Source organism: Spea bombifrons, chromosome 10 (assembly GCF_027358695.1).
Source record: "Spea bombifrons isolate aSpeBom1 chromosome 10, aSpeBom1.2.pri, whole genome shotgun sequence".
In the NCBI taxonomy this organism is placed as follows: domain Eukaryota; kingdom Metazoa; phylum Chordata; class Amphibia; order Anura; family Pelobatidae; genus Spea; species Spea bombifrons.
This window is the reverse complement of record NC_071096.1, coordinates 13,036,407-13,058,458: the sequence shown is the minus strand read 5'-3', so window position 1 is coordinate 13,058,458 and position 22,052 is coordinate 13,036,407. Positions and strand designations below refer to the sequence as shown.

Below are 22,052 nucleotides of genomic sequence, written 5' to 3'. Positions count from 1 at the left end.
ACGAATACAAAGTAATATATTTATCTTGGGCACTGGCGAGGTCCGTGGTAGTGCAACCAGCTGCCCCTTCATGGCCGTTGTTCCTACCACTCAGCATTGTGTTCTAAAGGTACCTCAAGAGGGCGCTATATTTCCTTCAGCCTAATATACAAGGGTAAATGTGAGACTCACTGGACTATTAAGCAATATTCCGCTGGGCGCTATCCATTAAAAACCTTGCTGTCTTGTGGTCAGGTAATCCACAAAACAGGAGAGAAAATAGACTTCCAAAAAGCAGGTTCATTAATGAAGGGGAAGGGAGCCTGGCTGTATCAATGCTAATAAAGCAAGTATTTAGTGCATACTCAGCGAAAACCATTCAAAAACACCTATCTAAGAAATAAATATTATGGATTCCGTCTCACTATATGACACTATGTGTGTCAATGCCAACATATGCTAGAAGTACCTGAATGGAGTGAAGATCCAACAATGTCTGTCCAGACATATTCTTGATCAAGAATGCAGGACAATGGAGCAATTTCGACCATTACTCAAACAATTGGGAAGGGTTGAGTTAACATATGTGTGTTAAAGTTATTTCAATAATGTTAACTTTTGACTTAAATCACTTGAGTTTAGTGATCTCATATGGATGTATGTCAGGTCTACATATTTTTTCAGGTATAGAGTTGTATCATGCCTAAAGATAAGACCTTGATTGTCTGTAAAACTGACAATCTATTATACTTCATCTAGTCAATAAAGGTATTATCTTTACCGAATTTGTATATTTTTCAGTAACTTAACAGTATGTAATTTTAGTTGATTATGGCATTGAGGTTGTGGTCTTATGTGGAGTATGGCTGCATAACTTTTGATCTTAATGAATACTTAAATTCTCTTTGTGCAGGAAGGTGTAGGTGTTTTTACCTGCCATGCAGGACTTGAACTTCATATGATGTTGTGAATAGAGTGTGATATTGAGTTATTGGTTTTCAACATGTTAATTCTTCATCCTTAATAAGAATAATTTTACATAAACTGTCGTTTTGGGAATGCCTGTGTGAAGCGGTTAATAATCATCCAGTGGCTCTGTTTCATTTGGGGAGTCCTCAGTTCTACTCAACCTTACTGTTTCATCTCAACCGACACCTTCGGTGCCTAACACCTCTACCAAATAAGGTTTGAGGTTCTACAGCCCATATAAACAAATAGACTTGAAGGGCCAAGCAGGCCTGGACTGACCATCTCTCACCTGGACAAATACCCGGGGCGCTGGCCATCATCGATCCACTGGATCAACCAGATTAATAATCATGGCCATACAATGCATAAGCACAGAAACTTACAGTCTCACATTTCAAGCCATTGACTGTCGGCCTTAAAGTGTCAGGGTCACCTTGTTATCCCCAGTCTGGTCCTGAGGCCAAGTTGCTGTTATCTTTAATAATAATGAGTTTTAATAGCCATTGTTTCTCCATATTTACCAACAAGCTGAAAATGTATGGCTGTTTCAATACAGTCACAGTAAATACTGTTTTGCTTTGTGGGCAGAAGTTTTAAATGAACATTACACCTTCGTAGACTTTTCGGTATGGATTTTTTTGTGTGATAATTGCGTAAAAAATAACATTTTGATACATTAAAACTGAATGTGCAAATAAATGTAGCTGTATTTTAGTCCCGAAGAAGACCAATTCACGAAAAAGCACATGTTCAGAGAATGCCTTTTTTTGTATACTTAGCTCAGTACCAGTATGCTTGGATGCCATTTGCCAATGGCTTTCCACTGGAAATTTAATGGTCCTTTTTATTTGTACAGCGACAACAAAAGCAGAGCAAACACATTTGATTAAACAGGTGTTCTTTGATAGATGAAGCCTATTTTATTTTTCTCATGCAATCTTAAATGTCTTTCCAGAACATATCTCAGCATTTAAAAAAACACCATATACGATTTTCAATATTTTTTTTATTAAGGGGCAACAGTTGTCACTATTTGCTCAACATGTTTTTCTATCAAGGCCATACCACAAAAAAACCTTCCATACAAGGTGCTTACTTTGTTCTAAATTTACAAATGATGCACAAGCGGCACTTTAATTATCCTCATCAGCCTGGACATTTGCACATTTTGGGCATTTCGATATACTTTATGGTGAAGTGAATGTCTATATATATAAATATAATGTCCATTTAAATCTCTATATGGAATATAATGCCCACCTCATATCGATTCTATGTACGTAGCAAATATTAACTTAAAGAAACAGGTATGCATGAGCTACTTTGATGGAAAAAACTGTAGGCTTAGATGAAATAGATGAGTGTGGCTTACAGAAAAGAAACCCTCAGCAGGTCTTCAGTTTTAGAATATGAGATCTGTTTCTGTAATTCTTCCTATTGAAGTCCTGATTTCCTCTGATCTAAACTTAAAAACACACCTGTTGATGACATGACTGCTGCAATTTAGAAGCAACTAGCTACAAGCCCATCCCAGTCAATTATCTGAAAGAAGGGGTGACTTCTGATGTTGGCTGTCTAGAAGATGATTGTTTAGGCAGATGCAGGTGTATCATACAAGACCCATGTGTCTACTGCACTGTCATCATCCCACTCATTAAATGGGTATTCTACTGTGGCCATTTTGGGGACAGCAAGTTTAAAATTAGCAATTTTGATGTGACCTGCACCATCTAATGGATTTTTTGGGGGTTTTAGATCATGGTGGACGATGCTATTGCAGTGGAGGTACCCTAGCCCAAGGTTATCTCTGTTGCAAGCAGTATTGATGTGCTACAATCAAGATTGTGATGATCTTTAAGGTAATACTAACAAGGTCCCTATACAGAGATATTCTATCGTATAGACAAGATGGTTCAATTCAAACTGCCCCCCTTTTTTTCTTGTTTTTTCCACCAGTTTACCGGCCCATCTGTACTTGCTGAGAACGTCTACTGCAAGCATAACCTTCCCATAGCCTCCCTTACCAAGTTCCCTGTGGAATTCTAGCCTTCCACCGTATGCTTGCAACAAGCTGCTCGGGCTCCTTCTCCGCACTCAGCCTTTTCCTTCCCTATTGATGTCCTTTTAATTTCTCCAAAAGTCTCTTGTTTGTTCTCTGCTTCATGAAACGTCCTAGTATTGGGCATGGTGCTATTTTGACATACCTGCTGCTTTTCTTATGATCTGGTTCATTTCTTCCAGATATGTCTTGTTGCCCCTGGATTTTTGAGAATAGGCAAACCTTTTTCTATGTGCCACTTAGGAAGTTCAAAGCAGGGTACAAACGTCATTGAGTTTTTGTAAGTACAACTCCCTACTTTTAATTTTATCCCTTTTAGTCAGAAACGATATCACAAGTTATCAACTCTTCCTTCTAGTGTGACAACATCAATGTATATATTTTGTTAAAAAAACAAAGTATAAAATATAGGCAAATATTGTCCCTACTGGCCTGGATAAACAGAATATTTATTATTAATCCACAATTAATCTGCAGTTAAGCGATGTGTGTCTGCACCTTTCCATCACTATATTCCATCATGGTCAATATTTAGCAAATGACGTCAAGACATTGTAGAGGCTGGACTTATATTCTGTTCTATTTTTTCCATAGCCTAGGTTACAGCACTCTCATTAGATGCAAGTTGGCGGTATTGCCATTTCATCTGAGGTATGTGGTCGATTGGGTATATACATTGTGTAGATTAACTGGGCAACATAGTTTGTGATGTCATCTACAGCATGTCTGTAGTACGAGACTGATAATAATTAACTTAACAAGGAAACCAAAGAAAATCATATTACAAATACTTACCTATATAACAGATTTTTCAAAATGTTTGCTTCTGACAAAAATTGAAACACGTTATCCGGTAAGAAAGAAATAACACTGCACTTAATTTATCTCTTTTTTTATTTCTACTATGGTCGAATCTCAACAAAGTAAGGGACTCATTACTGGATTCATAAAAGGCTAATGAAAGTCTTGTATATCATGATAGAAGCAATTATCTATGCTATGTGTTTTGAGAAACTTTGATGAGTTAGAGCTATCGATGTGCCATATGTCCATTTGTGGGTACCGGTGGATTTTAACAGTATTTGTTATACTTAATTCATTAATATTTCTGTGTTTTGTAATCTGGGAAACCCAACTGGCAAATCATGTATTAAACCATCGACTACCAAAATATACTTCCTGATACAAACACAAATAAGGGATATGCTTAGTGAGAGGATTCATCCTTTTCTATAGCTTTTGCTTAAAACTTTATTTTTTTTAATTACAGAACAGAGAGCTGGGATGGGGAAGGTGGACAATTCCAGCTCCACATATAGCATCCAGACCATTAAGGATTTCCACTATTACTATGATGGGTAGGGAAATTTTGCCCCTGGTGTGCCCTTCAGGATACACTTGCGTGCTAACGCTTTAGGACTAAGCGCCACCTTTAGAACCAAAATCCATCTGTCCTTCTTTCCTTTCCTGATGTCACTCTTTTGTTTCCAGGAGATGAGAATGTTTGCTGAGGATAAGTGAATCGACAGCCATAAAGATTTCAGTGATGTGTCTACAAACAGCAGAACATCTATTAAGAAATTAAGGTGGGTAAATTAAAAATGCGTCTTTTAAATGCCTTGTTCAATTATTTATACAACTATCAAAGATGACATTCTCAATAAAGCCCTTTTCCAGAACCATGCCTTTTACCATGCCCCCTTAATGATGCCCCTCTGTCTGTTTGTTATAAGCTATTCACAAACAAAGTAAGATTCATAAATAAATGAATGAGGATGATTGTTAATATGTTGCGGTCCAGTTTCATGAGGAAAACAGAATATCGCAATATCCTATACTTAAAAAGCACCACTGTTGCAGTTGGCACTATAACACATTAACTCTAAAAAGTATTTGTTTCATCTGAAAAATAAAGATATTTTTCTACTGTATCTAATATATATATATATATGTATATTACACAGTTGGCTGTTATTATGCATCCTTCTAACAATAGAAATGGAGATAAAATTATTACCTCTAACAATTTCTCTTTATGAATATTTTATAATTTTTGTTCCTGGTGATATCAATGGACCCCAACAAGGGTCATTCTTCATATTTTTACCAAAAATAAATTGTATACACATCATGTGCCCAGGATTTTATCTGTACTTGGAATTTACTGGAAATATTTGAATCTACTCATGTTTGCAAGATATATATATGTATATATATTTTTTATTATTATTATTTTTTTATTTGGTAGCCTTATAGTCCCACAAAAGTATATTTTTTCATGCAGCCATTTGCCGCCAACCTCTTCCACAGTATGTAACAAAAATAAAGCTTTGCTTTTTTTCCCCACACTCTTTGCTTTATATACCCTCTAGGACAGTTTCAATAAAAAAAACAAAAAAAACAGTTTATGTTCAGCAACACCGCTAAACAAAACAAAAAACAAAAGAAGTTTATGTTCAGCAACACCCCCTGTGTACAGTATCCTACATACATAAGTTGGTTGTTTTATGTCAGTTGAGAGGGATAGTGGTCTTAAGAGATGTTTTTTTACACCTTTTAATTTATTTTACATATTTTAAGTTTTTTTCACATTGTGCTTTATCAGAGGGTGTACTCGCTTTTGTTGCCAAGGTTTAGACAGTAATGGCTGTGTGTTGAGTTATTTTGAGGGAATAGCAAATTTACACTGTTTTTTTTTTTTTTATTGTTATAAATACGTACAAATTTTACATAAATACATAAATAAGTAAAACACAAATAAGACATACATATTGTACATAATCTTAATACATTGTGTTTATATAATTCCTTGTTTCAGCTCTAGTTATGTTTGTGGTTTAAGAGCGTATTATGTAAATCTAAACTTTCAAATGTAAGTCTTACAAAAGGCCTACAGCCTTTAATATATAGATCGTGATGAATTAATGATTTAGATATTTCTAACCCTCAGTTATTATATTAACTAGTTTAGATTATACTATTGCCGAAAGTCAAGAATTAAATAAACACTAGGTATTTAAGGACATTCTTCCATCATTCATACAAGGTATTGTTTATATGTTTATAAAAGGATAGAAATAATTTGTTTTAACTAATTACGTAAAGTTGCTATGGAAGGTGCAAGGGTAATCCATGGTAACCATATCCCCAAATATTTATTTCCGTTTCCTGTACTCATATAGTATCCTTCTTCCATTTGGCATTGGAATTGAATTTGTGTATAAACTTCTTCCCATAAGATTTTTCCTGGTTTCCAATTCCTAGCTATAACCTTTTTGCATCCTAATACTAATTGGAGTATTAGGATTTTCTGCATTTTTTGTAAATTGGTTAAACCTATATGAAATAGGAAGATTTGGGGAGATGGTGTTATGTCGAGATTTAATAATTGCTTTATAACCTTAAATAAAATGTCAACGATTTTGGCTACCTCTCTACATTCCCACCACATATGGTACATAGTACCGTCTTTTTCCTCGCATCTCCAGCAAAGTTTAGTAGTGTTTTTGTTAAATTTGGAGATCAACATAGGAGTCCTATACCACCTGTGAACTATTTTGTAGTATAATTCATGCATGTCGAGGCAATGTGAGATTTTCTTAATTTCGTTATATGCTCGTAGCCAATCCTCTAATGAATATAATTCTCCTGTGTCATTTTCCCACTTTTCCTTATTGGATAGAGACACTTCTGTTTCTAAATTTTCTTTCAGTATCTTGACTTTACGGATCAAACGTGATTTATGGTGTTTATTTAAAAAGTTTTCAAGTTGTGGAGAACGAATTATTCCGACTGATTGAAGGAAGTATTTTATTCTTAAATAGTTGAAAAATTCCTTATTTGGAATTCCCCATTTCTCTTTCATAGAAGTCCAAGTTAGAAAATTATCTATATTATAAAGATCTGATATATATTTTATGTTACTCTGTATCCAATTACTTATATTTAAATCTCTAATATGATTACTTAGAACTTCTATAGGAGCTGAGAATTGTATTCTTTTTTTGATTTTCGTATTTTTCCTCCATTTATCTAGAGAAATTAATAAATCGTTAACCACTATATTTTCACTTTTGATATTCTTGGTTATATCATGATTTGATTTATCCATATCAAGTCAAAGAGATTTATAGGATTAATATTGTCCATTTCAATACTGAACCAAGCTTTTTCTTCATCGTTAGATCTATCCCATAAAAGGAAGTGGGTAAACATACAGGTTTCATGCAATTCCTTTATGCAAATTTACACTGTTATACAGGCTGTACACTACTTTACATTTTAGCAGAGTTTCATTTCTTCAATGTTGTCACATGAAAAGATATAATAAAATATTTACAAAAATGTGAGAGACTGTATATATACCATATTTGCTCGATTATAAGACGACCCTGATTATAAGACGACCCCCCAAAATCTGAAAAAGCCTGAATATAAGACGACCCCAAAGGAAAAAAGTGTTACCAGTAAATGTTAATTCATGTAAACTATTTTTTTTAATAAAAGCTATGATTGAGAAAAAAATTTTTTTTGTTTTTATTTCTTGTATTTTCCAACCTGTCCCCCAGTTATGCACATCTGCCCCCAGGCTTGCCACCCCAATATGGCACTGTGGCCCATGATATGCCTTTTAACCCTCTATATGCCACTGTGCCCCATGGTATGCCTTTTGACCCCCTATGTGCCACTCTGCCTCCAGAAATGCCTTATACCCCTATATCCCATTCTGGCATTTAGGGGGTTAAATGCATATTATGGGGCAGAGTGGCATATAGGGAGGTATAAGGCATTTCAGGAGGCAGAGTGGCATTAAGGGAGTTAAAAGGCATTGTATAGAGCACTCTGCCTCCAGAAATGCCTTATACCCCTATATGCCACTCTGGCATTTAGGGGGTTAAAAGGCATATTATGGGGCAGAATGGCATATAGGGAGGTATAAGGCATTTCAGGAGGCAGAGTGCTCTATTAAATGCCCCCTTAACGCCACTCCAGAAATGCCCTATGCCCCCATTTAACACACACACACACACACACACCCTATACCCCCATTTAACTAACACACACACACACTCTCTCTCTCCCCCCCTTCCCCCTCTCTAACCCCCCTCTCACCCCTCTCTCCCCTCTCTTACCGGTGCTTCCAGACGGGGCAGCGGGTTGACGTCGCCTTCCGCTGCAGCCGCAAGGAGGTGGAGTTGGCAGCGGGGGTTTGTATGCGTCCGTCGCGTATACTTTCCCCGGCTGTCAGAGGTCAGAGATCAGAGTGCGGGGAACTCTGGTCTCTGACAGTCGGGGAAGGTCTACGCGAAGGACGCAGACAACCCCCGCTGCTAGCCACACCTCCTTCCGGCTGCAGCGGACGTTGTCTACGCGGATCGCGTAGACGTCAACCCGCTGCCCCGGCAATACAGCAGGAAGCACCGGTAAGTGTGTGTATGATGGGGGGGGGGTGAGACAGGAGGATCCAGGTCCCCTGCAGCGGTGCGGGGGATCTGGATCTTAGTCTCCTAATCAGACCTCTATTTGAGGTCTGATTAGAAGACGACCCCGATTAGAAGACGAGGGGTATTTTTCAGAGCATTTGCTCTGAAAAAAACCTTGTCTTATAATCGAGCAAATACGGTATATATATATATATATATATATATATATATATATATATATATATATATATTTGTACTGTATTCCCAGTGGTATTTTACATTTTAGTACACCTGGGTGAGGAGTATAACTATTAGGTAACACTTATAGTGATGGCTCTTTAATGTTTTGGGGCTGTCTTTATGCCAGAGATCCTGGACATTGTGTTAGGATACATGGCATCATGGACTCAACAGATATTAACACCTGACTGCCTCTGACAGAAAGTTTAAAATGGGATGTTGTTAGATCTTCCAGCAGGACAATGATCCAAAATATACTGACCATATAATTCAAGGTCTTACCATGCCCATTCCAGTCCCCTGACTTCAACCCCATATAAAACCTGTAGGGTGAACTGAAGAGGAGAGTCCACCAGCGTCAACCTCGGAATTTGAAGGATCTGGAGAAATTCTCTATGCCCTCAGATCCCTTGCCATGTAGAGCAGAGTAATTTTGTATATTGTTTGAAGAAAAGATAAAAAGGTTAAATAATAAAGACATTTTTCACTGCTTTCTTTGCTAATATTTACCGAAGGTGCCAATATTTGTGGTGAATAAGTGTGCGATAACATAGCTGTGAATGGTTAAGTGGAGTGCAAATATGGCACTGCCAGTTTGTTTGGGGGCAAAGATGACACAGGGAGGCTGTTTAACAGTCTCCTTGTAATCTGCAGAGTCAGTGAGGCAAGTACTTTTGTTTTTTTTGTGTTTTATTTTAGTTTTCTGGTGTTGGGGTGGAGGGTGTGATTGCATGCTGGGAAGTGCTGTTGGGGGGGGGCAAGCATATGCTTGCCCAGGGTCAAATCAATATTAAAGACGGCCCTAGATATGAACAATGATATACTGGCAGTAAAAGCCCGAATCAGGAGGTATCAGATCAATGTAGATTATGGATGTGTCAGCTCTAGACTGGGTGATCCTGAGATTTTGCCCCTTGACTGGTAGCTTCTGAAGAATTGTGTACCTAAAAATATACAAAGCAGTAAAAAAGAATGTTTTGCTATTATATAGCAATAGCAATAGCAATAGCACCATCTAGTGGCATGTGAATAGAAATACGCTCCATGTTCTATTGATAGTGTAGGAACCACAATACCGAACAAGAACTCCTTAATTTGAAAATAGTTTTTGTTAGCAGTAATATATATATATATACATATACATATATATATATATATATATATATATATATATATATATATATATATACATATACATAGATATATATATATATATATATATAAAACACGTCTATAAAAAAACAACTGTTCATGGTTAAGTAAGATAAGCTTTTCAATCACTTCTCTGCCTTTTGGCAAAGATCATGTGTATTATCTGTTTTTAACAGTTTAATATCTAATACGCATACTTAAAATGGATGTTTAGAACAGAGGTCTGGATATCTTTAGATAGAGTCCAGGTGAGATGGATCTATTTAAGTGTTGTCTTGTTATACTCTGAAGACGTGGCAAATATATTGAATGCGAAGAAGCAAGCTTTTAAGAATTATAAACAGACTCAAAATGAGGATGATGGGAGCAAATAAAAAACTAAGCTTTGGAAGCACATTATTAGATGCGCCAAAGCACACACTGTTTTTTTTGTTTGTTTTTTTTGAGATATATAAGTGAGAGAAAAAAACATAAACCAAGAATAATTAAGGGTATTATGTAAACGAGGCTAAAGTGCTAGCTGACTGCGTAAGTAAATACTTCTGTTCTGTCTTTGCATAAGAAGATGACGCTGAGGAACCCTTGTTAGCAAATAGACATGGGGTGACCTGTGCTCTCCAAAGTAAAAACTGAAAAATCAATGGGACCTGATGGGATACACCCAAAATTATTAAAAGAGCTTAGACGTGTCCTGGCAAAACCACTAGCAGATCTATTTTATCAGTCACTAATGACGGGAATAGTTCCAGAAGACTGGAAGGTGGCAACTGTAGTACCACTGCCACGCAAAAAGTAGTAGGGAAGACTCGGCCAATTATAGACCAGTAAGCCTTACATCGGAAGTTGGTAAATTAATGGAAACCATGCTGAAGGATAGGATTGTTAAATATCTGGAAATAAATGGTCTGCATGATCAGAAACAGCATGGGTTTACTACAGAAAGATCTTGTCAAACTAACTTAATTAGTTTTTTTGACTGGGTAACTACTAACTAAGATAAAGGAACAGGGGGGGGGATATACCAGCTATTGGTATAGCGTATCTAGTTTTTACTAAGGCATTTGACACTGTCACCCATAGACGACTTTGCAGTCTATGGGTATGGATGCCTCAATAGTTGAACAAATAAGCAAATGGTTGAGTGATAGGAGGCCGAAGGTGGTAGTTAATGGTGTATATTCAGAGGAAGGACTTGTCACTAGTGGAGTACCTCAGGGATCAGTACTGGAACCCATACTTTGTAATATTTGTATTAATAATATTACAGAAAGTCTTAATGGTATGATATGTCTTTTTGCAGATGATACAAAGGTTTACAACAGGGTAGACATTCCAGGTGGAACAACTTAAATGGCGAATGGTCGAGAATGTGGCAGCTGCAGTTTAATATTTAGAAATGTAAAATAATGCACTTGGAACGTAAAAATCCCAAAGCAGAATATAGCATTGGTGGAACTGTACTGTCAGGAACAACGGAAGAGAGGGACTTAGGACTAATTATTTCTGATGACTTAAAGGTAAGCAGGCAATGCAATAAAGCATCTAAAAAAAGCAAGCATGATGCTGGGTTGCATAAGGAGAGACATTAGTAGCAGAAAGAGAGATGTGGTGATGCCACTTTACAGATCTCTGGTCAGGCCTCACCTAGAATATTGTGTACAGTTCTGGAGACCCCATCTCCAGATGGATATGGACACATTGGGGATAATTCAGAGGAGAGCTACAAAAATGGTAAGTGGTTTGCAGGACAGAAATTATTAGGAAAGGTTAAATGATCTTAATATGTATAGCTTGGAGGAAAGAAGAGAAGGGGTGCAATAGAAACATTTAAATAGTTAAAGGGATTTAACAAAGTACAGGAGGCAAGCTTATTTGAAAGGAGGAGCAATGTTAGAACAAGAAGTCATGGTCTAAATCTCGAAGTTTAGAGGCTCAGATGTAACGTAAGAAAGTTCTACTTTACTCAGATGGTGGAGGCTAATACAGTGAGGGAATTTAAACAAGCATGGGATAGACATAAAGCTTTACTCACTATAGGACCTGACCAAAGACTAAACCCCTTACATCAAGAAAAATGGGCAGACTAGATGGGCCGAATGGTTCTTATCTGCCATCAAATTTGTTTCTATGTTGCAAGGAGAGCTTTCTTTGTCTAATTCACACAATGACCTGGAACCTCCAGGACCAGTGCACCAAAAAAGCTTTTCAAACCCAGGGTAAACCACTCAGATCCATTAATCTGTACCACCGCATGGTGTAACTAAATTGAAAAGGGAATTTGTTAAGCTAAAAGTTTGTCCATTACTTTTACTCTATTTGATTAGATGTCATCCAGAGATGTATTTACTTCTTGTACTGCCCTAGGCCCGATCTAGGGCAGTGCCTTCAGCCGCCCCCTCCACTATCCATATCTACACCGCAGTAAAAGGTGGGCCTGGTCGGCCTAGGCCAGGATAAGTCCCTGGGGTTATCCACCCTTCCTTCACCCTGTGTGCAATGCTAACTAAAGCATATACCCTGACCGAAGCCAGATTTATTGATAAGACTTATATTTTTTATGTTTCTACTTGTAATGAATTGTTGTCTCCTTATGTGAACTACACATTTCGGCAGTCAATTTATGGGGAATAAACGCAATATTTTTGCTAAGTGTCTGTCTTTCAGACATACGATCGGGTAGTATAGTGGCTCATGTTAATATGCTTTAGTTACCCAGCCATACTTCTGCTGTCATTGTTTTCAGACGTTGTTTCCAATCTAAAGTGTAGTATTACTGATAACAGCGAACATAACTAATTTGTCTGTACTAAAACTATTCATACACATGCTCTATTCTGAAATGTAATGCCCACTAAAGCAAAGCCTCCTTCATAACTGTTATCAGATCACTGCATTCTTCTTTTTCCTATTTTAACTTGTATTCTGATTATGTTACTTTTTCTTTAAATATTAGCCATTTGACCATTTGATAGAGAGCCTGTGTATTTGGTCTGCTGTTAGCCTGCCTCTGTTATAAACATATCAAACTACCTTGTGCTTTCCCCTGGCTAGTTGCCATTTATGAGGCGTCTAGTCTCTTGTGTCTGTCTGATTCCTTTTGTTTCTTTCTTTGGGATATATAACCGCGTCCTTTTATGTCCTGCTGTACACTGTTCAAAGCATTATACATCCTTTTAACTCTTTTATTTACAATATGATTTATATGGATTGGTCTAGGTTGTCATTGTTTACAAAGCATTTTATATGCTTACTGTGATTTATATATTTGTAATAGTTCGTGGCAGTTTTCATCTGATTTTTTTATGTGCACAGTGGCCCATTAACACTTTACAGATGCAGCATTTAAATTAAAAAGAATAATTCTGTCCTAAAAAAGGGAATTTGGCTATGTTACATATCTGATGTAGTATTTCCCAGAAATGCACTGCTGGAGCCAGAGCAGTGGCAGATTTTACCAAATTTGTAACCAAATGTGAAATGTGTGCCATGCAGTGGCGTCGCTACAGGGGGGCAAGGGGGGGCAATTGCCCCCCCTAGGATATTTCTTGCCCCCCCTGTTGCCCCCCCCACCGAATTTGGAGCCACCCAGGACAGTCCCGCAATGGGACTTTAACCCCTTGACTGCTAACGACGGCATGGTGCCGTCACTAGCAGTCACAGTCAGGTGCTAACAACGGCACCATGCCGTCACTAGCACTAACCTACCTTGATGGAGGTCTGTGGACCTCCATCAGCACCTACCCCGGCGATCTGCCCCTCAAACTGAAGGGCATCACCGGGGCCACCCGATTCGGCCGGTGACGTCTCGCTCAATGACGCGATGACGTCACCGCGCAACTTTATTAACAACTGACAATTGTCAGTTAAAGAGGTATGGGGGCATGCTGCTTAGATGCCTGTATCTCAGGCATCTAAGCAGCTACAGACCCCCAACATATACCGTTGGAAAGGAAAAAAATAAAAATGTAAAAAAAAGTAAAAAAAAAATGATTAAATTAAATTAAATTATTTAAACATAACGTAGTTTAACTTTAAAAAAATAAAAAAAAAGTTTAAGTATTCTAGCTAAATGATCACTGTGGTAGCCAATGTTACCACAGCGATCATATAGCTATGAAAAAAGTCACATTCCCTTTTTAAAAATGGCCGATACTAATTTTTAATCCCACGATTCCTTTGATCATGGGGTTAAATTTAGCCAACGGTTGAGGGAAGCAAATTTTTGAAATCCTGATGAACTGCAAATATTATTAAAATCAGCCATTTAGCCTGTGCGGTACGTGAGTAACCATCTCATCCCTGCAGCGCCTTGCATTTTTACTGCAAGACTTATTTTTGCTGTAAAAGTGATTTTTTTTTCTCCCTTTACCATCATTTCTTTGGGATTGTAAGGGGAAAGAATGGTGTGTGGTTCTGTGAGTGAATGTATGGAAAGTATGATGTGTGCTTCTGCGAGTGAATGGAGATATGAAAGGCGTGTGAATGATCAGTAATTAGGGTTGAAGCCTTGACGTGGCATTACTGCTCACGTAGGAAGTTAAATTATGGCACAAAAAGTACACATTTGCAAGAACTACACCCCTTGGCGCATCAAATGAGCGGCTGTAAGACACAAATGAACATGTCGCTATGGTTAGAAAAAACATATTTTCTAGCCAAAGCGACATATTCCATCATTATTTGTGCACTCAACTTTTGTCCTAGAAATACATTAAAATGGATGAATTGTCCGAATGAGGGAGACCATGCGTTAATATGTGGATGAATTGTCTGAATGAGGGAGAGCATGAGTTAATGTGTAGATGAATTGTCTGAATGAGGGAGAGCATGAGTTAATATGTGGATGAGTTGTCTGAATGAGGGAGAGCATGAGTTAATATGTGGATGAACTGTCTGAATGAGGGAGAGCATGAGTTAATGTGTTTGTGTGTATCATAGAGGTATAATTGTGGAAGGGCAAAGATGGCACTAGCAGGATGTTTGAGCCTTGGGGACCAAGATGGCACAGGCAGGGTGTATATGGGACAAAGATGGCAAATCTTATGTGTGTTATCTGGGTGCTGGCCAGGTTCTATGTGGGCAGTGTGGACGCCAGGGATGGCTTTGGGGCGTGCAACCTGTGATCTATGCCTGTAATTTAGGGGGTTTTAAATATACCTTGTAGTGCCGTGTTATTATGTGAATTCCAATTGATCTATACCTGCAAAGCTGGGTTTCTGTGTTATTCTGTAGATCCATATCTGGTATGCTATGTTTCCATACATTATTTATGTATACCTGCAAATACCGGGTTTGTATGTCTTGTTCAGTTGATTAATACCTGCAATGCTGTTTCCATGTATTTATTTGATCTATACCTGCAATGCTACATTTCATATATTATTATTGTATACCTGCAAATACAGGATTTGTATGTCTGATTCTGTTGATTTGACATATACCTTCAGTGCTGAGATCACAAGTGAATTTCAATTGATCTATACATGCAAAGCTGGGTTTGTGTGTTAATGTGTTGATCTATACCTGCTATCGGCAGCAGGGTCTAATATTTATATATATATTTATATATATATCAGCAGCAGGGACTAATATTAATATATATATCGGCAACTGGGGCTAATATTAATATATATGGGCAGCAGTGGCTAATATATATATATATATCAGCAGCAGGATCTAATATTAGGCCCTGAAATCATTTAGTGCAAAAGTTAAGGTATTGTGTTGTTTAAAGGATTTCAAGGATTAGTCGTACTAAATTGTGGCTTTAGGCTTCCCATGTTGAATGATCAAGTATTGTATTGTCCAATAACAAAAGTATCATTCGATAGCACATTACTTTTGGCAATATATATATATATATATATATATATATATATATATATATGTTTTTTCAGTGGTATGATTTAATGGTGGAAATTATTAATGCCCCCCCAGTTTGACTGTGGTATCTTGTGTGCCCCCCCCTATATATTGTTTCTAGAGTCGCCACTGGTGCCATGATATGCTGGTACTCTGTGGTAGAAGACGGCTAGAGGTGTAACAGACCTGGAGGACCTCAGGCTTTATAGGACCTGTGAGTTGGTTGCTGGGAGTCCTGCCATGTGTCAATCCCAGGGCAATAACTCACTAACTCACATTCTAAAATGGACATTGGTAAACTAACACAACCTATTTCTGATGCAAAGTAGTCTTTTTCTTGATGTTAACTACAGGTAGCAGACTGATGGAAAAAGGTGAAATAAAAACAGAGATAATTTACTGAGATAAAATGTATCACTTATTTTATCTTTTTTTCTTTCCTGTAGTAGTCTATAAAATAATTGCTATTTAATGACTTGAGATAAGTTTATCCCTGGTATTGAACCAAGCTGGATAATAATTATCTTCTTGGGATTTCCATTAATTTTTTTTTTTAATCTCACAAAGTTTTAAGATTATGGGTGTCATGGAAGCCTCCGTGCCATGGGCTCCTGGAGGGGACTGAGTGCCAGCCTCCTTACTACAGACTATGGGCCCTGGTAAAGAGTGCCATGTTATCCTTTTGTGTGTTATTAATAAAAATGTATTTTATTATTTCCTTATTTCCTAACTGTTTGCACACAGCACACTAAAGTCTGGGAGATAATCTAATCAAGACAATGTGTATTCCTTATTTTCGTAGTGTCTGTATCCTTTTGTATTGTTAATCCCTTTACTGCCCCTGTTGTCTCTGGGAGGCAGATTAAGGGGGCTGTTTGTATCCCAATATCTTCTTTTATGTTAATGTGTGTTTTGCTGGATATATCCAGCCGTCTGTGTCTAAAATAAATAAGTTCTCCTCTTGTTGTACCTAAAGACTAGTCTTGCCTGGTTATTTGGGTACTGGATAGCAATATCCCTTTACTTTGCTTGGGGATATTGCCAACGGATTGCAGGGAATTATTATCCTGAAGGCGAAGTCGCTCTTGGCGGAGAGGGACTACCTGAGGTCCCTGGTCGGTCCGTTACAATGGGGAAACTAATAAAATGAGTATAGCTAAGACCTTGCTTGTATGCACCAAATTTATTAATCATGCTAGATGTTCTGTGTGTTCTGTTGCCCCTCTGCATGAATTATGGAGATATGTACAATACTTTCAACTTTGAAGTTTATTAATAGCTTACTTAAAAAGTCATAAGAGAATAAAACAAGATTCACAAATCGTCTTGACCCAGTGCTCATCAAAGTTAGATTTGTGTTCCAGAAGATGTTCCCTTTCACCATTAGGTTATCTTGACCCAGTGATTAGTTTTTTTGCTTCTAAGAAACTAATAATTTAATATTTTAACCAGTAGATATGGGTCATATGTTTAAGAACACAAATGGCATTACATCATATTACTTTTTTTAGCTTTTAACTATTGCTCAGCTGCATTTCTCCTTTATTTTCCTAATACAGATGACTACACAGACGGGATGCACACAGCTCCGGCACAGCCACAGCTAACCACATCAGTGTAGGTGTAGCTTTTGTATGTTCCATCCACGCAAAGCAGTCTTGCAGTCTTTTCTTCTACAGCCATTTCTGTGCAGCAGGTACATTGATGATTAATATTCTGTGTGCTCATTGAGTAGCTGGAAGTAAAGACAACATTACATAAGTGTCACGGTTCTTGTAATTAAAATAATTCCATTTTTAATAGGGAGACATTTTGAAACCAATCATCAGCAATCAGCAGCGTAACAAAAGGACAGGGACACTTTACCAAAGATAATGAAGCTAATGCAGTTGAGTGAGGGAGTTAAGATAATTTAAGATACTTCACCCAACCATTAAATGTTTTTTTTTCATTTATAGGATGTATCTGTATTTATAAGTGCCACCCTTATTTCATCTACAGGAAAACTAGCTGATAGTTAATATCTATATTTTTAAGTTACCATATCCTAATAAAATACAATATTCCATCTTTCACCAGTTTCATTGCTTTGGAAACCAAAAACAGATGGTTTTTTTTTTATAACAGGATAAGTATTTTGTGAACTTCGGTAATTTTTTTTTTGGGGCCCTAAAGGAAGTGGGATCAACAATATATTGATGTTTAAAAGGGCCAGAACCCAAGCCCCATCCAGTCACTTACATGGATGTTCCCATACAAGGTCCTCCACAATATGTGAGTTCCACAAGCAGCTCGCAGTCTCCTTCTTTCAAGACCGTCACATTCTTACGAGCACTGCAGTCTTCTATTACTTCAGGTACTTTCTCTTCTTTAACTGGAAAGAAAACCATTATAGATACAGAATTAGCAACTTTTACTTGTTGTGTTTTTAGTTCTCATGTGTGAAATGACTTCTGTAACACAACCTTTTATATCAAAACTAGATACAAACATAAAAACCAGAACCTCTCCAACATAGCTTGAAGCTGAACCCCAGCATTTTGCATTATGGCATTGGCTGGTCACCATGAATTATCATTTTGTATGTAGGGCATTATGTCCTTACCGGTTTTGTATGTGCATGTTCGGCAACAGCCATCAGGTTCAAATGTAAGTGTATTCTGTAAAAGACATCAAGTCGTAGGATAATATTTCAGCATATTTGTTTTATAATAAATGCAGCAACCAGCCTATTTGTTAGTACCAGAGTGTTGAGATATTTTGAAGTTTATACTTCAACCCTCTAGAACGTTAAATGGCTACTGATGTGCAAATTTAACATTTCCATATACAATTATTATGCAATAAAATAAACTTTCATATTTTATTAGAACCAATTTAAGAATAAATCAAGAACGTACCAGTTCACATCTGGTAATGTCGATTTCTTGGCATACTTTCTTCACTTTAGTCAAAACTGGTTGTCCATTTTCCTCAAGACATTCATAGTAAGCACAAGTGCTGCTTGTAGGATAATAGTCATCTCCAATCTATAAACGAGAAGGTAAAACTATGTAGCGTTTTGGCAATGTTATTTATTGTCAATTTGAGGAAATTATGAGACAGCATATAATGCAAAGGGCAGAAACAGCTATCTGGTTTTTATTTACATTGACTGTATGATCTTTTCAACTTCCACTAGAGGTCAGACAATTTAAATAGGAAATAGGAAATAGTCATTTTTTTCAATGCTTATGAATGACTAATGGTGACTATACCACCAAGGTGCCGGCATCAGGAGATGTGTTCTCCTGTAAGCCTGGGAGCTTGGGGGTGAGGGGAGAGACAAATGCATAAGGCAGCATCCCTGAATGTGTTTGTATGGTCAACCACATAAAACATTTAAAGGGACTGCATTGATTGCATATGATAGCTATAATGCCCCTTCAAACATGAAGGCTGTAGTGTTGTAGTGTGTGAATTTCCAATGCATACCTTGATATTTATTTGTGTGCCATTGTTTCCTGTCATGGTGCACTGCTGGGCCACACATTCGCCACAGCATTCCCCTGCCTTCTGTTTGTATACAAATCCCTAGATTGAAAGAGAGAAAAACAAATACTTATTACCATACTATAAAAAATAACTTGTTATATATATCCTATTTATAGTTTATAAATCGGCAGTTCTAAAAAATACAGGACTGTTGATGATTCCGTTGTTTTATATCCTAATTGAAGATATATGTGGTAATCCAGAAATCCTGTCTTATTAGTGATACTGGGGTTCACTGCTTTAAAATATTTTCTAATTTCATAGAATCATTTCTAAAAACACATTTCTAAAAACACATAAAAATAGAACTTTGACTTATCTATAAAGATTTCCCTTAATCATGTGTTTTTACACCACATTCTCTAATTTAATATGAAGGAAGTGGTGTTGGACACCCTTGCCCTAGAATAACCTTTAGAGCAGTTAGATATCCTCCACTCCCACCATTACAATGGCAATGAGACAAAAAATAATCTTTTATCAAAGAAAAACAGCAGCAGGGAACCAAATCATAATGGTTGCTTTTTCAAGTTGGATTTTTAATACGTCTGTTGGATAGGTTTAGTTCGAAATGTAATGTATGCAACTTTAGAACCAAAAACTTACTTGCTTACAGGTAGTCTCACAAACTATAGGCTGACATTTGATAGCGTAAAACTCAGAATCCATGTTCATGTCATATGAACAGGTACACGTCTGGCAGGCATCTTTGGGTTGTGGTATGACTGAACCACGCTGTCCAAAAAATAAAAAAACATGTAATGTGTCCACGTTTATAAGATTTTTTTTTCTTCAAAATATAGATAGTGAGACAACAAAAAAACATAACAAAGACCCTGAGGCTTAGAAATAAATAATATGTGTAAGATACTAAAAAGGGAGATCAATGGAGAAGGTAATTACTCCCAGTATATGTTTTGTAATCAATTAGTATAGATTTTGTTAACAATCCTATACAACAAATGTAAACACATAACCCGCTTTGTATAAAGTAAGATTTGAAGCACTTTACAATACTGTATTCTCTTACCTGGTAAACTTCATTTCCCACCACACAGACAGCATCAGGAACTGTTTGGAAAAAAAGGGATGTTTTAAATCTTAATTCAAAGTCATTCTATTGTTTTAAAGTTATCCTTATGGAAATCATCTAAGGAGCTCAATCTATGACCCTTCCAAAATTTAGACTTTTCCAAAAAACTGAAGGTTGCATAATAAAATCATACTCACAAATTAACAATACATGTGATAAGTAATAGCATACTTATCTTTTAATCACATTCCCACATCCTAACCACTGTGTGTGGTGCATGCTGTTGCCATGGAAGAAGCTCATTACACCCAATGTGGTTTAGCCACTAGCATAAGTACTTTTGTAAATGTTTGTTTTTATTTATGTTTACTGTTGTGTTTAATTTATATATTTGTTTGCTTTTGCAGCTTATATGTATTAACAAATACAATTAGGTTCTAAAAAATATATCATAACTTCACTTCACTTAATTTTTTGCAAATTAAATTACAAGACAAATATTGGGATAAAGGTGAAAAAATATAGAATATGTATATAATGATAGGGCTGTCAAATAAGAACAGAATGGGTAATATTTATATACCTTTGCTACATTAACTCTTTAGAGGAATGAGTACTAAACGGAGAGAAAGAAATACAGTATGGTACACTAGGGAAATGGATTGATTTTATGTTGGTATTTATCTGTTAAAGACTACACTATACTGGGTAAATAAGGGCACAAGACCAGCCATACATAGGAGGAAAAAATACATGTTATACTAGAGTTAATATCATTAGCATATTGTGCCTCATCAGCAGTTGTTAAATACAGTTTATTTAATTCTTCACCAATTTCCTGGGTTTGTAACTCAAAACAGATGTTGTTTTTTAATATAATAAGACCAGCTACATGCTTTGGTTTGGCACTTACCACATGTGATATTGGGGCAGCAGGCTCCATATGGTATAAATGTAGCCACACGGAAGCCTGGTTCACATTTGGGCATTTGGCATTGACAAATTCCACAAGCTGTTAAGACAAATGTCGAAATTGTTACTATTAGTCCATTAATAGCATTCAGTCTAACAGTAGAGGGCTGCCACCGTTAAGCTTGCGAGGTAAGTCAAGCTAGGTGGCTCATAAATAATTGCCATATTCTACATGGACACAAAGCAGCCCTTTCCACACACATTAACTAAAAATCACAACATAGAAAGTGTCTAGTCAGTGAGCAAGTGCTTCATACAGTCTCCCTGGCGGCATTATATATATGTAATTGCATTTCATATACATGATGAGGATCAAACTCTTCAAATCAGAATAGCCTGGGGCAATGTTCCTTCTACCTTGCCAAACAGTATGTATATGATATACTCTGTTATTATTTCACGTGTTAAAAGAAAATGGTGTAAACATAGGCAATACAGTAGTTAAGGAATACAGTAGTAATGTCAAAGCTCAGAGTGTCAAATATGTTTGAAGTCTGGTTGCAGAATAATTAGTTTAATCAAAAAAGTAAAAAAAAAGCATTTCATGGTTATATTCTAATCATAAACTTACTTGTAGAACTAGATACAGGAAGAGTTGATGTCGGAGTAGGACTTGATACTGTTGATGGAGTTGATGGAATAGTAGTTACAGTGGTAGGTGTTGTCGGGGCAGTGGTTGGTGGTGTAGTGCAGTTTTTCATAAACCTTTCTGGAGTACACAGTTTGCCACATACTGCATAATATTCACAACCATCACTGTCTGCTGTTGTGTAGAGTTTTTCACCTGTAACATAATGTTTTTAAATGCAATTAGAAGAAAAGAATAGTT

General features: G+C 36.8%; 1 protein-coding gene and 1 non-coding gene across 2 annotated transcripts in view; one reads left to right on the top strand and one right to left on the bottom strand.

The window, feature by feature from the left end:
* Positions 1-9,946: 9,946 nt before the first annotated feature.
* LOC128468063 (U2 spliceosomal RNA) lies at positions 9,947-10,128 on the top strand. Its single transcript, XR_008345782.1, has one exon. It is a non-coding gene; the product is annotated as a U2 spliceosomal RNA (small nuclear RNA).
* Positions 10,129-16,938: 6,810 nt separating this feature from the next.
* LOC128467630 (mucin-5AC-like) overlaps positions 16,939-22,052 on the bottom strand; it is a 37,680-nt gene continuing 32,566 nt past the window's right edge. The window contains exons 32-40 of the mRNA XM_053449305.1: positions 21,795-22,007; positions 21,165-21,263; positions 20,249-20,289; positions 19,825-19,953; positions 19,159-19,257; positions 18,585-18,713; positions 18,290-18,344; positions 17,926-18,058; positions 16,939-17,419 (exon numbers count right to left, since the gene is read on the bottom strand). Coding sequence (XP_053305280.1) covers positions 17,248-17,419; positions 17,926-18,058; positions 18,290-18,344; positions 18,585-18,713; positions 19,159-19,257; positions 19,825-19,953; positions 20,249-20,289; positions 21,165-21,263; positions 21,795-22,007 — 1,070 coding nt within the window. The 3' untranslated portion in view covers positions 16,939-17,247. The remainder of the gene's footprint in view (positions 17,420-17,925; positions 18,059-18,289; positions 18,345-18,584; positions 18,714-19,158; positions 19,258-19,824; positions 19,954-20,248; positions 20,290-21,164; positions 21,264-21,794; positions 22,008-22,052) is intronic.